The sequence below is a fragment of the Branchiostoma floridae genome, unplaced genomic scaffold (assembly GCF_000003815.2).
Source record: "Branchiostoma floridae strain S238N-H82 unplaced genomic scaffold, Bfl_VNyyK Sc7u5tJ_1439, whole genome shotgun sequence".
NCBI lineage: Eukaryota > Metazoa > Chordata > Leptocardii > Amphioxiformes > Branchiostomatidae > Branchiostoma > Branchiostoma floridae.
In genome coordinates, this window is record NW_023365716.1 from 39,706 (window position 1) to 55,047 (window position 15,342).

At 43.5% G+C, this 15,342-nt stretch overlaps 4 protein-coding genes across 5 annotated transcripts in view; 1 reads left to right on the forward strand and 3 right to left on the reverse strand.

The window, feature by feature from the left end:
• LOC118407669 (gastrula zinc finger protein XlCGF57.1-like) overlaps positions 1 to 3,730 on the reverse strand; it is a 19,652-nt gene extending 15,922 nt beyond the window's left edge. The window contains exon 1 of the mRNA XM_035808185.1: positions 3,660 to 3,730. The gene's annotated coding sequence lies outside the window, so the exon portion shown is untranslated. The remainder of the gene's footprint in view (positions 1 to 3,659) is intronic.
• Positions 1 to 15,342, forward strand: part of LOC118407668 (tropomyosin-1-like) — a 1,169,601-nt gene that overhangs the window by 38,613 nt on the left and 1,115,646 nt on the right. The window lies entirely within an intron of this gene.
• The window catches only part of LOC118407610 (zinc finger protein 25-like), an 865,280-nt gene that overhangs the window by 6,963 nt on the left and 842,975 nt on the right, over positions 1 to 15,342 (reverse strand). The window lies entirely within an intron of this gene.
• The window catches only part of LOC118407627 (zinc finger protein 525-like), a 976,997-nt gene continuing 963,625 nt past the window's right edge, over positions 1,971 to 15,342 (reverse strand). Inside the window, exons 1-3 of one of the 2 annotated variants that reach the window (XM_035808133.1) lie at positions 8,094 to 8,240; positions 7,586 to 7,652; positions 1,971 to 3,342 (exon numbers count right to left, since the gene is read on the reverse strand). In XM_035808133.1, the coding sequence (XP_035664026.1) occupies positions 2,169 to 3,335 (1,167 nt within the window). In that variant the 5' untranslated portion in view covers positions 3,336 to 3,342; positions 7,586 to 7,652; positions 8,094 to 8,240 and the 3' untranslated portion in view covers positions 1,971 to 2,168. Of the gene's footprint in view, positions 3,343 to 7,585; positions 7,653 to 8,093; positions 8,241 to 15,342 lie in introns of those variants that run through there. The other variant, XM_035808134.1, reaches the window with a different exon arrangement.

Sequence of the window (15,342 nt, forward strand, 5' to 3'; positions counted from 1 at the left end):
ATCCGTCTTTTTTGACGACTCCGACGTGTCATCTGAACACGACACGGACGGTTCCGAAGATGGGGATTCGACGGCGTCACAAGATGAAGAAAGCGTCTCAGACGCCGAATCTGTGATGGGCTCCGAGCAGGGAGACTCCACATCAGAAACCGACAGCGACCAAAGTGGTTCCGAGAGTGATACAGCGACAGATATGTCCACCGGGACGGTATCATCTGATGAAAGTGAATGTACCGGCTACGACAGCGGCTACCACAGCGGTGACGAGGAGGAGTGGACACTCTATCGAGACTGGTCCATCGCACTACCTCACCAGCCAGGCGATGTTCCTCAACGTGTCATCAAACAGACGAAGCGCGCTGGCAAAAAGTTTTATCTGATAGAGTTCGCTGCGTTGCCTCGTTACAGTAATGAGATTGTACACAGCAAGAACTGGGTCCCAGAACAGACATTGCTGAAAAAATATGGTTACCTCGTCCTGAAGTAATGTGAGGTCGCCATATTGCTTGCAGTACAATTTTTCTTTCCTAGTGTGATACCATGTTTGACACATAGGACGACATGTGCGTTGGTTATGAATTCCTTAATACAATTTTGATCGCCGTCAAGTGATAGTAAAGTATTAAGAAATAAACAGGATCACCGTATACAAGTGTCTTTTGTGTTGTGTTGATATATGCCTACATAACAGACACGTACAAGGCTACTACAAAGCAATGATTCACTGCATGTACATATAGATGGCATATGTCCGTACGTACATGACAAATATGCTTACCTATAAGAAATATACTTACCCATTTACTCCGGAGCATACTCCGGAGCAGTTTATTTTACTCCGGAGCAGTTTATTTTACTCCGGAGCAACATGTATAGCTACTCCAAAGTAATGTTTCACTGCATGTACATGTAGATGGTATATGTTCGTAGGTACATGATAAATATACTAACCTATTACAACAAATATACTTACTCATTTACTCCGGAGCAGTATTTTTACTCCGGAGCAGTGTTTTTACTCCGGAGCAACACGTATAGTTACTCCAAAGTAATGTTTCACTGCATGTACATATAGATGGGATATGTTCGTAGGTACATGACAAATATACTTACTTACAACAGATATACTTACTCACTTACTCCGGAGCATACTCCGGAGCAGTTTTATTTTACTCCGGAGCAGTTTATTTTACTCCGGAGCAGTGTTTTTTTTTACTCCGGAGCAACACGTATAGCTACTCCAAAGCAATGATTTACTGCATGTACATATAGATGGCATATGTTCGTACGTACATGACAAATATACTAACTTATTACAACAAATATACTTACTCATTTACTCCGGAGCATACTCCGGAGCAGTATTTTTACTCCAGAGCAACACATATAGTTACTCGAGTGCAATGTTTCGCTGCATGTACATATAGATGGTATATGTTCATATAGATGGTATATGTTCGTACGTACATCACAAATATACTTACTTATAACAAATATACTTACACACTTACTCCGGAGCAGTGTTTTTACTCCGGAGCAGTGTTTTTTTTTTAGAACATTTCTCTGGAGGGTAAGACCAACTTCTTTGAGAAGAAGGTGGGGGAGTACCAGAAGATGGGGGTGATGTCCTCCTCTGAACAGCAGAAGTTCACGCTGGATGCTGACTTTTGAAAGTACAGAATAAAAGAACGGAAAAATCAAACGGTCATTGTCATTTTTATTTCATACGATAGAGACTTAGAACCAGGCCAAATAAGGGCATGTCTTTCACAATTGGGGAGGGGGAGGTTCATTTGGGGGCGTGGCGGTTGTCATAGTTACCTTTCTCCGCCTGAATATTTAATATCTGACCCCTGACCTGCTCCACCTGAATAATGATGTGACTTATGACCTCTGACCTGCTCCTGAATACATAATATCTGACCCCTGACCTGCTGCGCCTGAATAAATAATTTCTGACCTAGTAGTCACACTGGTCACACTGGTCACACTTGTAGCGTTTTTCTCCTGTATGGGTTCTCACGTGGCGGGATAAGGTAGCCCTGTCAGCTGCCCTGTACCCACACTCCCCACACATGTAGAATTTCTCACCGATGTGTTTTCTTTGGTGCTTGTCCAAACTGAATTTGTCTGCAGCAGAATAGTCACACGTCACATTTGTAGGGTTTCTATCTTGTATGGGTCTTCATATGTCGGGATAAGTTCCACTTGTCAGCCATCCTGTATCCACACTCCCCACACATGTAGGGTTTCTCACCAATGTGTTTTACTAGATGTTTGTCCAAAGTGGATTTCTGTGCAGCAGAATAGTCACACTGGTCACATTTGTAGGGTTTTTCTCCAGTGTGGGTTCTCATATGACGGTATAAGTGTTGCCATTGAGCTGCTCTGTACCCACACTCCCCACACATAAAGGGTTTCTGACCGGTGTGCTTTTCTAGGTGTTGGTCTAAAGTTGATTTATGTGCAGCAGAATATTCACACTGGTCACACTTGTAGGGTTTCAATCCTGTGTGGGATCTCATATGTACTGATAAGTTACACTTTTGAGCTGTCCTGAACCCACACTCCCCGCACATGTAAGGTTTCTCACCGGTGTGTTTTCTTATATGTTTGACCAAAGTGGATTTCACTGCTGCAGAATAGTCACACTGGTCACACTTGTAGCATGTTTCTCCTGTGTGGGTTTTCATGTGTTGAGATAAGCTAGACTTTCGAGCCGACCTGTATCCGCACGTCTCACACATGTAGGGTTTCTCAGCACTGTGTTTTGCAACATGTTGCTGCAATTGCGACTTTTGTGCAGCAGAGTAGTCACACTGGTCGCATTTGTAGGGTTTTTCTCCTGTATGGATTCTTATATGTTTGACTAAATCAAACTTCCTAGCCGTCCTGTACCCACACTCCCCACACATGTAGGGTTTCTCACCAGTGTGTTTTGCTACATGTTTATTCAAATCCCCTTTTTGAGCAGCAGAATAGTCACACTTGTCACACTTGTAGGGTCTTTCTCCTGTGTGGGTTCTCATGTGTGCAGATAGGTGAGACTTCCGAGTTGTCCTGTACCCACACTCCCCACACATGTAGGGTTTCTCATCAGTACGTCTAACCACATGCCTTCCCATATCACCTCTGCTCTCCTGTACCTGTGAGATTGATGTGTTGTCAGGTTGGGGAAAGTTCACATCACACGTTTCCTGCTGCAGGCCCATGTCTGTTGTCTGGGTCTCCCTGCTGTCACTCTCCTTCCCAGGGTGTCCAGAATGGTCCATCTCCTTCCCAGGATGCTCAACACACTGCATTTCCAAAGAATGTTCACTGCTGGAATCTTCCATTTCTACCCTGTAGGAGGGGGGGGGGGTAGATCATAGATCAAAACTTCTTGCTAAATCTGTGAAACACACTAAGAATTAGGTTTTGTGTTTACCTGGAAACGGCAACATTTTAGATTTCTAACAAGCATTTACAGTTCTTATCATCTAAAATATCGAGAGAGAAAAACATTACAAATCGTTCTTGACACTTACCCTTCGGACAATGTTGGTCTTCTTAATATCAATGGGCGATTCTACTATATGGTGATAGACCAGCTTTTTAAAGAGATGACATGTTTATATATGAATTTTTATTTTTAACCGGAACCTTATAAAACCACATACCTGGGTATGACAACGGTGCCGAATCAGAGGCTAGCTTCTCTCTGGATGCAGGGGAGGTGTGCCGCAACCTGGAACAGCATAAATCTATTACTTGTAACCCAAGCCTCACAAAAGACTCCTATTGCTACATCCAGACATACAAAAATTCGTTGGTTAGAATCAACTACTATTACGTGATAGATACTATCTGACACATGCGCAGGCAAGGGACAGAGAAATGGAAACATACATGGCCTCAAACTCGGCCTTCCCTAGAAATTCTGTCCGGAATAGACAGTTTCGAAGTAGCAGAACGCAGTATCTATCCGCGCCCGGAATCTATAAAGTACTAGGACTGAATTAGTGAAGACTGGGTAGAAAGTCAGGTGTGACGAGCATAGTAGTGCAAGCCCCCCTCCCCATCAAAATACCAACCACAAACACACTTCTAATTATACTTCATCGCTAATCTAGCACCAACCAGAAAGCACTATAGACAACCACATGTCTTACCTGTAGGTGTATGGTGTTAAAAGGTCTCCACGGCTTCTGTAATTCCGTAAAATCTCGACAATTCTTCGGAGATGAAAGCAAAGACGAACACGCAAAACAAAATGGCGGCCCCAGCTCTCTCTCCAGGCCAAAGGTTAAAGGTCACAAACCTGGTACTCACTTCACAATAGGTTAAACCAGAGATTGCCGCATAACGCTTTACTCTCGTAGTTTGGGGCCTAGTATGAAAACATGTCGCCGTTTCTACTTCAATCAATCAATCAATCAATCAATCAAATGGTTTATTCAGAATTAAAACAAGGCACTGGCAACCAGAGGTTGAATTACGGCCTTGCTGTACAGCACCTCTGTGCTACAAATACAACAAAATCATCAACAACAAAAAACGTTACATATATACAATAGATAATATACAGTTGCATTGTTAACATTAATTTCCATTATTTTTGTTCAGCAGGCATATCATATACGGGATTGCACTTTTTTTGTAGCGCTCAGTTCTGGGTTTGACAGTGTCTAGTTGGTTACTTCTAAGATGTCGTCAAGCTTTGACTATTAGGTCAGTGCAGAACGCTCTGTCCAGTATCAGGGTGAAGTGAGCGAAGTAATGGGGTACGAAGTTGTACAAAGTTACGACCATTTCCTAACTACTTTGTGGCTATATCGGGAGTCAGGGGTGACGTAAAATAAGGCATAAGATGACGTTAGCCCAGAACTAGCCAATGGCTAGCTTGACAACCCTTACTGATTGCACAGCTAAACAAACACACAAATAAATAAATAAGTATAATAAGATAACGTAATTTAAATTCGGACAGTGGCTGACACTCACTTAACAAAGGTTAAACCAGAGATGGCCACATAACCCTTTACTCTCGCGGTTTTGGGACTAACAGAAATAATGCTTTACATCAATTTCTATTTATTATTTTGTGTTAATTCCTATTTCAACGAGAAATCAGGTGAAATCCGGAAGGAGGGGTGATATGCGCAGGATTTCTTGTTTGATTGAAATTTAGAATTTAAAACACGGTAATGACGTTATCAAATATGATTTAAACTCACAACAATTTTAGGAATCGTTTACTCTCGATTTATTTTAAAAAAAAAGAAGAAAGATATTCATCTTTGCCAACATTAAGCCACATTGTATACATCTATATATGTTTAACGCTAAAACTGCTACGACACAAAATCAAATCATAGACTTTGCATACACTTTAACTTTATTATGACAGTGCTTTACTAGAATCAAAACAAGCTATCAGATATGTTAGTATAGTATAAATAGCTATCAGCTATAGAAATTAATAATGCAAGTGTACAAACAGACGACATATACTAGTACCAAGTACATGCGTAACACCAGTATACACAATGTGCGCATTGTTGTACATGTTATTCTTTCGGATAGATCAAAGAAAAATACGAATGTTTTACAAAGTTTTAATACTCCTATGATCATACAAAAATGTTTACACTGAGCGAAAACAACGCATAAATGGTCGATTTTTATTGGTCACAATACCTCCACAATAAAACAAGTATGCCTTGCTGCTATACAGACACTAAAACTATCTTAGATGCAAAACCAACCTCTATGAGGCGATGACGTTTACGTATACAGTAAGTCAACCTAGAAGCTATTTTACACAAGCACTCTATCTGGAACATTTGTCATGAGCCTTACCAGGTTTTTAGCATATCAATAATAGATAAAGGTGAGATTTCCTAGCTGCAAAGTAGTTACACTGATTCCAGTCATATGGTTTTCCTCCTCTGTGGGTTCTTATATGCTTAGGTTGTTAGACATTTGAGCTTTTCTGTACCTATACTTCGCCCATCTAGTGTTTCTCTCCTGTATGTGTTTTCATGTGTCGTGATAAGGTAGATCTTTGAGCCGCCCTGTACCCACACTCCCCACACATGTAGGGTTTCTCACCGGTATGTCTTGTTTGATGGTCGATCAGATGATGTTTTTCTGTCGCCGAATAATCGCACTGGTCACACTTGTAGGGTTTCTCTCCTGTGTGGGATCTCATATGTCTGGATAAGTGAGACCTATAGGCTGTCATGTATGCACATTCTCCACACTTGTAGGGTTTATCGCCAGCATGTTTTTCTTGATGTTGTTTCAACTTGAATTTATTAATAGTAGAAAAGTCGCACTGGTCACACTTGTAAGGTTTTTCTCCTGTGTGGGTTATCATATGTTTGGATAAGTGAGACTTTTGAGATGCCCTGTATCCACACTCCCCACACATGAAGGGTTTTTCACCAGTGTGTGTCCTTAAATGATCGACCAACCTATATTTCTGTGTAGCATAGTAGTCACATTGGTCACATCTATAGGGTTTCTCACCAGAGTGTTTTGTCATATGTTGGACCAAATTGATTTTCCGTGCAGCAGAATAGTCACACTGGTCACACTTGTAGGGTTTTTCTCCTGTGTGGGTCCTCATGTGTCGAGATAAGTCATTCTTTCGAGTCGCCCTGTACCCACACTCCCCGCATATGTAGGGTTTGTCACCGGTGTGTTTTCTTATATGTTTGACCAAAGTGGATTTCTCTGTTGCAGAATAGTCACACTGGTCACACTTGTAGGGTTTTTCTCCTGTATGGATTCTCATATGTCGGGACAAGGTAGACCTTTCAACTGTCCTATATCCGCATTCACCACACATGTAGGGTTTCTCGCCACTGTGTTTTGCTACTGTATGGTTGTCCAAAGTGGATTTCCGTGCGGCAGAATAGTCACACTGGTCACATTTGTAAGGTCTTTCGCCTGTGTGGATTCTCATATGTTTGGTTAAGTCAGTCTTTTGTACTGATCTGTATCCACACTCCCCACACATGTAGGGTTTCTCACCGGTGTGTTTAACCACATGCCTTTCCATATTGCCTCTGCTCTCCTGTACCTGTGAGGTTGATGTGTTGTCTGGTTGGGGAAAGTTCACATCACACGTTTCCTGCTGCAGGCCCATGTCTGTTGTCTGGGGTTCCCTGCTGTCACTCTCCTTCCCAGGATGTCCAGAATGGTCCATCTCTTTCCCAGGATGCTCAACACACTGCTTTTCCGAAGAATGTTCACTGCTGGAATCTTCCATTTCTACCCTGTAGGAGGGGGGGGGGGGTAGATTATAGATCAAAACTTCTTACTAAATCTATGAAACACACTAAGAATTAGGTTTTATGTTTACCTGGAAACGGCAACTTTTTACATTTCTGACAAGCATTTACAGTTCTTATCATCTAAAATATCGAGAGAAAAAAACATTAAAAATCGTTCTTCACAAACTTAACCTTCGGACAATGTTGGTCTTCTTAATATCAATGGGCGATTCTACTATATGGTGATAGACCAGCTTTTTAAAGAGATGACATGTTTATATATGAATTTTTATTTTCAACCGGAACCTTATGACACCACATACCTGGGTATGACAACGGTGTCGAATCAGAGGCTAGCTTCTCTCTGGATGCTGGGAGGGACGCCGTAACCTGGAACAGCATAAATCCATTACTAGTACTGTACTTGCAAAAGAATCCAACAAGCCTCCCAAAAGACTCCTCTTGCCACATCCAGTCATACAAAACTACGTTCGTTAGGATCAACTGCTATTTTTACGTGAGAGATACTATCTGACACATATACAGGCAAATGATTGAGAACTGGCAAACATACATGGCCTCAAACTCGGCCATCCCCAGAAATTCTGTCTGGGATAGAAAGTTTCAAAGTTGCAGAACGCAGTGTCTATCCGCGCCCGGGATCTATTAAGTACCAGGACTGAAGTTATTGAAGACTGGGTAGAAAGTCAGGTGTGACGACGTGCAAGCCCCCCTCCCCATCAAAATACCAACCCTAAACACACTCCTAATTATAATTTACCGCTGAAGTAGCACACACCAAAAAGCATTAACGACAACCACAGGTCTTACCTGTAGGTCTGTGGTGGTTAGCGGTCTCCACGGCTTCTGGAATTCTGTAAAATCTCGACAGTTCTTCGGAGATGAAACTAAAACCGAAGACGCAAAACAAAATGGCGGACGTCAGCTTTCTCCATATCAAAGGTTAGAGGTCACAATCCTGATACTCACTTCACGATAGGTTAAACCAAAGATCGCCGCATAACGCTTTGCTCCAGTGTTTTGGAGGCTAATATTTTCGTTATGCATGAGAACCGCCAGAGAAAAACCTTCATATGAATATCAGATGATATAAAACAACAAAACTTAGTAAAGAGAAATGAACAACACCAAATAATAAGCTTTCCCTACAATGACTTTATTTTGAAAGATCTCAACAAAAGTACGCAAAATAAACGACGGTAATAAACTTACTGTACACAAAATAAACCTTACCGACAAGCTTTCAACAAGTCCTCCTCAAGGTGATGTGACCCGGCGACTACGTCACTTGACCTGAGCGGAAGTGTGACGTCAGCAACGGCTTCAGTGACGTAGCAAACTTCAAACACATTTATAGCCATCATTAAACAGGAAAGCAATGTCAAAACTTTGGGACGGGGTGATGGATAAATACTGTGTTCTGTGACCTTGACTTGAGGTCTACATCACCTGACCTATGACGTAGGCTGCGAGTCACATCACTTAGAGCTTTACGTGTGTCTAGAATTACTGTCTATTATCGTCGTCTATAGAAGGCCGTGGCCTGGCTGCAGTACTGGCACGGAACGATATGATGATGATCTTCGTGTATAAACATTCATACGGACATAGGATAACTCAACCCAACACAAAATCATAAGCTTTGGCTACAACCATTTTATTGTGAAAGACGTTTACAAAGTTACTGCAAGTTTTTTAAAAAAATTGTTTGGATATACATTTCTATTAGCTACTAAAACAGAAGATGTGTGATCAGAATACTCCTGTTACAGTAAGCAAGCCATACTAATGTATGGATACTATACTCAGTATACTGATATCGATAATTGCAGGTTATCCAATCAAAAAGACTAAGGTAAATATAATGATTCTAAAACATGCTTCGATTCTATACTTCTATGATCACCAATACGTATAAAGAACATCTAAAATTAAAAAGAGTACCAAAGTACTGAAACCATACACAGGGGTGCCCAAGCATTTGCACGAACCCTATGAAATTCGCACGAATATCATTTGATACACACGAATCACTATGAGAAAACGCACGAATATTATGAAATTCGCACGAATCACTATGTAAAAACGCACGAATATTATGAAATTCGCACGAATCACTATGCAAAAACGCACGAATATTATGAAATTCGCACGAATCACTATGTGATTCACACGAACCTTATGAGACTTGCACGATCCTTATGCAAAATTGCGCAACCACTGCCGGGGTCACGTGACAGACGGAGCGGGATTTTCAAGATGGCGGCTTCGATCGGCGGCGACGGAAAATACGATGTAACACGCCGAAATGAAGCAAAACAGTAGTTCACAGGCTATCAAATACATCTTTGCGACGGTAAATGTCCATTCCATGCCTTGAAATATAAATATCACGGGTAGAAACGCTCAAAATCATGCCTCCTCCCGGCCGCCGTTTCTGCATAAGGATCGTGCGAATCTCATAAGGTTCGTGTGAATCACAGTGATTCGTGCGAATTTCATAATATTCGTGCGTTTTTGCATAGTGATTCGTGCGAATTTCATAATATTCGTGCGTTTTCGCATAGTGATTCGTGTGTATCACATAATATTCGTACGAATTTCATAGGGTTCGTGCAAATGCTTAGGCACCCCTGATACAGAACCTACATCGGTCCGGTCCGGTCCGGCACATATGTTACAATCTTCGCAAGCTCACTGGGACATGTCTGCCTCTCAATTACAATTCCTTACCACAGAGCAGTTCTCGGGCTCGGATACTGATTAAGACCAACAATTAACACCCAAGAAGGGGTCTTCCACCCTACAGCTTTTCACGTTTCAAGAGGACAAAGTTGCATGCTCTACATTTGTTGCCTATATAAGCTTCAAAATGAAAAAAAAAAGCAAGCTGGCTACCCCCTCACCACCCTCCCAAACCGCCCCATGACCTGGAGGTCAATGTGCTATGTAGGTAGGTAAAGCTGTAGGCTGTAAATTTGTCACATTTGTGGATTCAGTTTGTTTCTTATTTCTTTAGTAAACATATGAAAAGTACTCTACTCACACACTCACTATGAAAAGTAGTCAACTAACTCACTCATCCTCGTCGCATACCAGTCTTCCTGTTTACTAGCCGCAAGGTAGTAACACTGATAACAGTTGTATGACTTCTGTGGGTTCTTAAATGCTTGTTTTTTTTAAATACATTTTTTAGTTGTACTGTTCCCACACACTCCACTAGGTCTGTTTACTGGTGTTCTTTCTTACGTGTCGGATAAAGGATGATTTTTTTTTGCAGAATAGTCACACTTGTATGGTTTTTCTCCTGTATGTGTTCTCATATGCTTTGATAACAAAGATCTTTGAGCCGCCCTGTACCCACACTCCCCGCACATGTAGGGTTTTCACCGGATCCGGAATGTTTTGTTTGATGATCGATCAAATATTGTTTACGTGCTGTGGAATAGTCACACTGATCGCAGAGGTAAGGTCTTTCCCCTGTGTGGGTTCTCATGTGTCGGGATAAGTGAGACCTGTCAGCTGTCATGTACCCACACTCCCCACACATGTAGGGTTTCTCACCAGTGTGTATTCTTTGGTGCTTGTCTAAAGTGAATTTGTCTGCAGCAGAATAGTCACACTGGTCACACTTGTAGGGTTTCTCCCCTGTGTGTGTTCTCATGTGTCGGGATAAGTGAGATTTCCGAGTTGTCCTGTACCCACATTCCCCACACATGTAGGGTTTCTCACCGGTGTGTTTTTCTATATGGTGGTCTAAAGCAGATTTATTTGCAGCTGAATAGTCGCACTGGTTACACTTGTAGGGTTTTTCTCCAGTGTGAGTTCTCATATGTCGGGATAAGTTAGACCTTTGAGTTGTCCTGTACCCGCACTCCCAGCACATGAAGGGTTTCTCACCAGCGTGTTTTGCTAGATGTTTGTCCAAAGTGGATTTGACTGCAGCAGAATAGTCGCACTTGTCACATTTGTAGGGTTTTTCTCCTGTATGGATTCTCATATGTTTGGATAAGTCAGACTTTTGAGTCGCTCTGTACCCACACTCCCCACACATGTAGGGTTTCTCACCAGTGGCGGTGTGTTTTGCTACATGTCGCTTCAAATGCGATTTCCGTGCAGCAGAATATTCACACTGGTCACATTTGTAGGGTTTTTCTCCTGTATGGATTCTCATATGCTGAGATAAGTCAGACTTCCTGGCTGTCCTGTACCCGCACTCCCCACATATGTAGGGTTTCTCACCGGTGTTTTCAACCACATACCTTCCCACATTGCCTCTGCTCTCCTGTACCTGTGAGGTTGATGTGTTGTCAGGTTGAGGAAAGTTCACATCACACATTTTCTGTTGCAGGCCCATGTCTGTTGTCTGGGTCTCCCTGATGCCACTCTCCTTCCCATTGTGTTCTGTACAGTCCGTCTCCTTCCCAGGATGTTCCGCATACAGTTCTCCAGTAGAATTTTCACAGCTGGAATCTTCCATTTCGGCTCTGTAGGGGGGGGGGGGGGGGGGGGGGGGTTTGAAAAAACTTGGGAACTCTTTGCGGAAATAAACCCTATGTTTTTCCCGCAAAACTTTATTTTTCCTTACTCCCCCCCCGAAATTTAAGTTTTCCGGGGCGCAAGTCAAATTTTTTTTAAAACGGGAAAGGAAAAAAAATGGTTGTAAAAAAACTAATTTTTGCAAAAAGGTGGTGTTCCATTATGGGGGCAAATTAAAGTCCCTTCAATAATACATAGTAAAATCCCATTCAAAACTCCATTCTACACATTTTTGTGTTGGAAAATTGCTCTTAAAAAATGTGGTTTGAATCCTTTGCAAATGGTAAAATTGTTGTGAAATAAAATTATTATCGTTTTCTAGAGATCCAAGGCAATGGAACAGTCTTCTTCAAGACTCCTCTTGCAACATCCAGTCATACATAGAGTATGTTCGTTGGGATCTACTGCTATTACTGAGCCATTATCTAATATTGCAGGAAAACAATCATGGCTTCAAACCCGGTGTGACAGCGATCTCGCCCCCCCCCGTGATCTCGCCCCCCCCCCGGGCCGAAATCACTAGCGATCTCGCCCCCCCCGGGGCGAAATCACTAGCGATCTCGCCCTCCCCGGCTAGTGATCTCGCCCCCCTACCTCGCCCCCCTTTAGCGATTTCGCCCCCCCCCCAAAAAAACGGGTTTACATGACATTTTAGAAGTTGATTGGTATAAGTCACAAAATGCAGTTTCAGAATGATATAAGTACACGAGTTTGATACATAACTCCATTCATAGTATCAATATTAACGTAATTACATGGTGATAAGATAGTTGAACTTGTTTCAGACAAGGAGGGTTGGGTCCCTTGTATTCCCATTATTGCATATACCTGAGTCTTGACATAAGATGTATTTCATTGTATTCACCTGTCCTCAAGCAACCTATATATCTCCAATATGAAGTCTTTACCATGAAGTGACCACAAAAGAACTATGTAATGTCTTTATTAATTATGCAAATATTAGGTATTAATTAGAATAACGCACATTTTGGTATATGCACCTGGCCAAGGGATATCTTCACCTCCAACATGACTGTTTTTTTCTAGTATTTAGGAACTGATGCATTTACCCGTGTTTCTTTTACCCCCCTCACATTAGGCGCGATTCGATCGGACGACGAGTCTGCGTCTAATTTACGAGGACGCATGACCCTGATGCCGACGAAGACTCGTACTGTGGGGCAAACTTCGAACACCCTGGATCTGTTTCTCACCACAAATTCCACCTTAGTGGAGAGAGTCAAAATCTTACCAGGTCTCAGCGATCATGACATCCCGCTGATTGATGTTCAAGTAAAGCCCCAAACATCAAACTCAAAAGATCGGCTCATATACCTGTGGAGGAAAGCTAACATCGATGCACTCCAGCAGGATATGGCAACATACAGTCGAGAGTTTGCAGACCAGGCCCAGCACAACACTGCCTCAGAAAACTGGGAGCTGTTTAAGGCAGCCGTTAGTGGTGCTGCCAATAAGCATGTCCCCAGGAAAAAAGTGAGGCCACAATCCAACAAACCTTGGATAACTCCCCAGATTCGCAAAGCTATGCGTAAGCGGTCTGAACTTTTTTCCAAGGCTAGGAGATCCAACTCCAATGAAGCCTGGGCAAAGTTCAAGAGGTGTAGGAAGGGCGTTAAGCAGAGAGTTAGGAAGGCCCATAGGGATTATGTCTCCAATTACCTGGAGTCTAACATCGAGGATAATCCCAAGGCCTTTTGGAGCTATGTCAAATCCATCAGACAAGACTCTACTGGTGCGTCCGCCCTAAGACATCAGGGGGTGCTAACATCTGACCCCAAAGAAAAGGCTGATGCACTGGGGGCCCAGTTTGAGTCAGTGTTTACCAGGGAGGATAAGACCACCGTTCCTACCCTTGGCGAACCCAAAGCTCCAACTATCCCCTCCCTTAACATCACAGTGGAGGGGGTAGCCAAACAGCTCTCCTGTCTTAACCCCAGCAAGGCCACAGGACCAGACGGATTACCACCTCGCCTCCTGAAGACCGTAGCCGAACAAATTTCGCCAATATTACAGGTCATATTCTCCCAGTCAATATCCACGGGAGATGTTCCTGAAGATTGGAGAACAGCTAACATCGCTCCAATCTTCAAAAAGGGGGACAGAACCTTGCCATCAAACTATAGGCCGGTGTCTCTGACATCGGTCTGTGGTAAAGTGCTCGAACACATCGTGCACAGCCACATGATGAAACATCTAGACGCTCATGGCATTCTGTCCCCTGCGCAACACGGCTTCAGGAAGGGTCTGTCCTGCGAGAGCCAGCTGGTGCTTACCCTCCAAGACCTGGCCAAGAACATGGACCAGAACAAACAGGTCGATGCCGCGGTGCTTGACTTTAGCAAAGCATTCGATACTGTGCCACACGAACGTCTGCTGAGCAAGCTCGGGCACTATGGTATTTCTGGCCTCCTTCAGTCTTGGCTTAGGGCCTTCCTTACGGAGAGAACCCAGAGGGTTGTCTTTGACGGTGGAACATCTAAAGCTGTCAAGGTCACCTCTGGAGTTCCGCAGGGTACTGTGTTAGGCCCTCTGCTATTCCTGCTCTACATTAATGACCTACCCGATTCCGTAGACTCACATGTTCGACTGTTTGCTGACGATTGCTTGATTTATCGAACTATCAGCAAGCCTTCTGACGCACAAGGGCTGCAGTCTGACCTCGATGCGCTAACAGAATGGCAAAATCGTTGGCTCATGTCGTTCAACCCCTCTAAATGTCACATCCTCCATATCACCCGTAAAAAGCACCCCATCATAACTCAGTACTCCCTCTGTGGAGAAGCCCTTACCGGTGTTAAGTCCCACCCCTATCTTGGAGTACAACTGTCCGACGATTTGCGGTGGGACACCCATATCAACCACGCCACTAGCAAAGCTGGTAAGGTCCTAGGAGTCATTCGGCGCAACTTGACCCATTGTCCATCTAGGGTCAAGGCCACTTGTTACAAAGCGCTGGTACGGCCTCACTTGGAATATAGTGCCATCGTCTGGGACCCGTACACCAACAAAGGGATACAGGCGGTGGAGGCCGTCCAGCGCAGGGCAGCCCGAGTGACCCTAAATGACTACCGGCAGACTAGCAGCGTGACACAAATGCTTTCAGACCTGCAGTGGCGCCCTCTCTCCGAAAGGAGGAGGAACGCCCGCCTCACCTTTTTCTATAAAGTAGTCAACAATAATATTAACATAGACGCCAGCAATATTCTGAAGCCTGCCCAAGGGCGCACCCGGGGTAGTCACGACTTCAAATATCAACACATATTTGCACGCACCGATATCTACAAACATTCTTTTTTCCCACGCACAATTCCCGAGTGGAATGCCCTGCCTGGCACGGTTGTAAGCGCTCCCAACGTTGAGCACTTCCGTGCCAGGCAGGCGGCCTGCCCGCCCTAACCCGGGAGCCTCAGCTCCCCCCCCTACTTTTGCCCCTCGCGGGGTCATTTGGGGGTATCCTATGCAGATGCAGAAGAAATGGCAGAGTTCCCCCTTGCCGTCA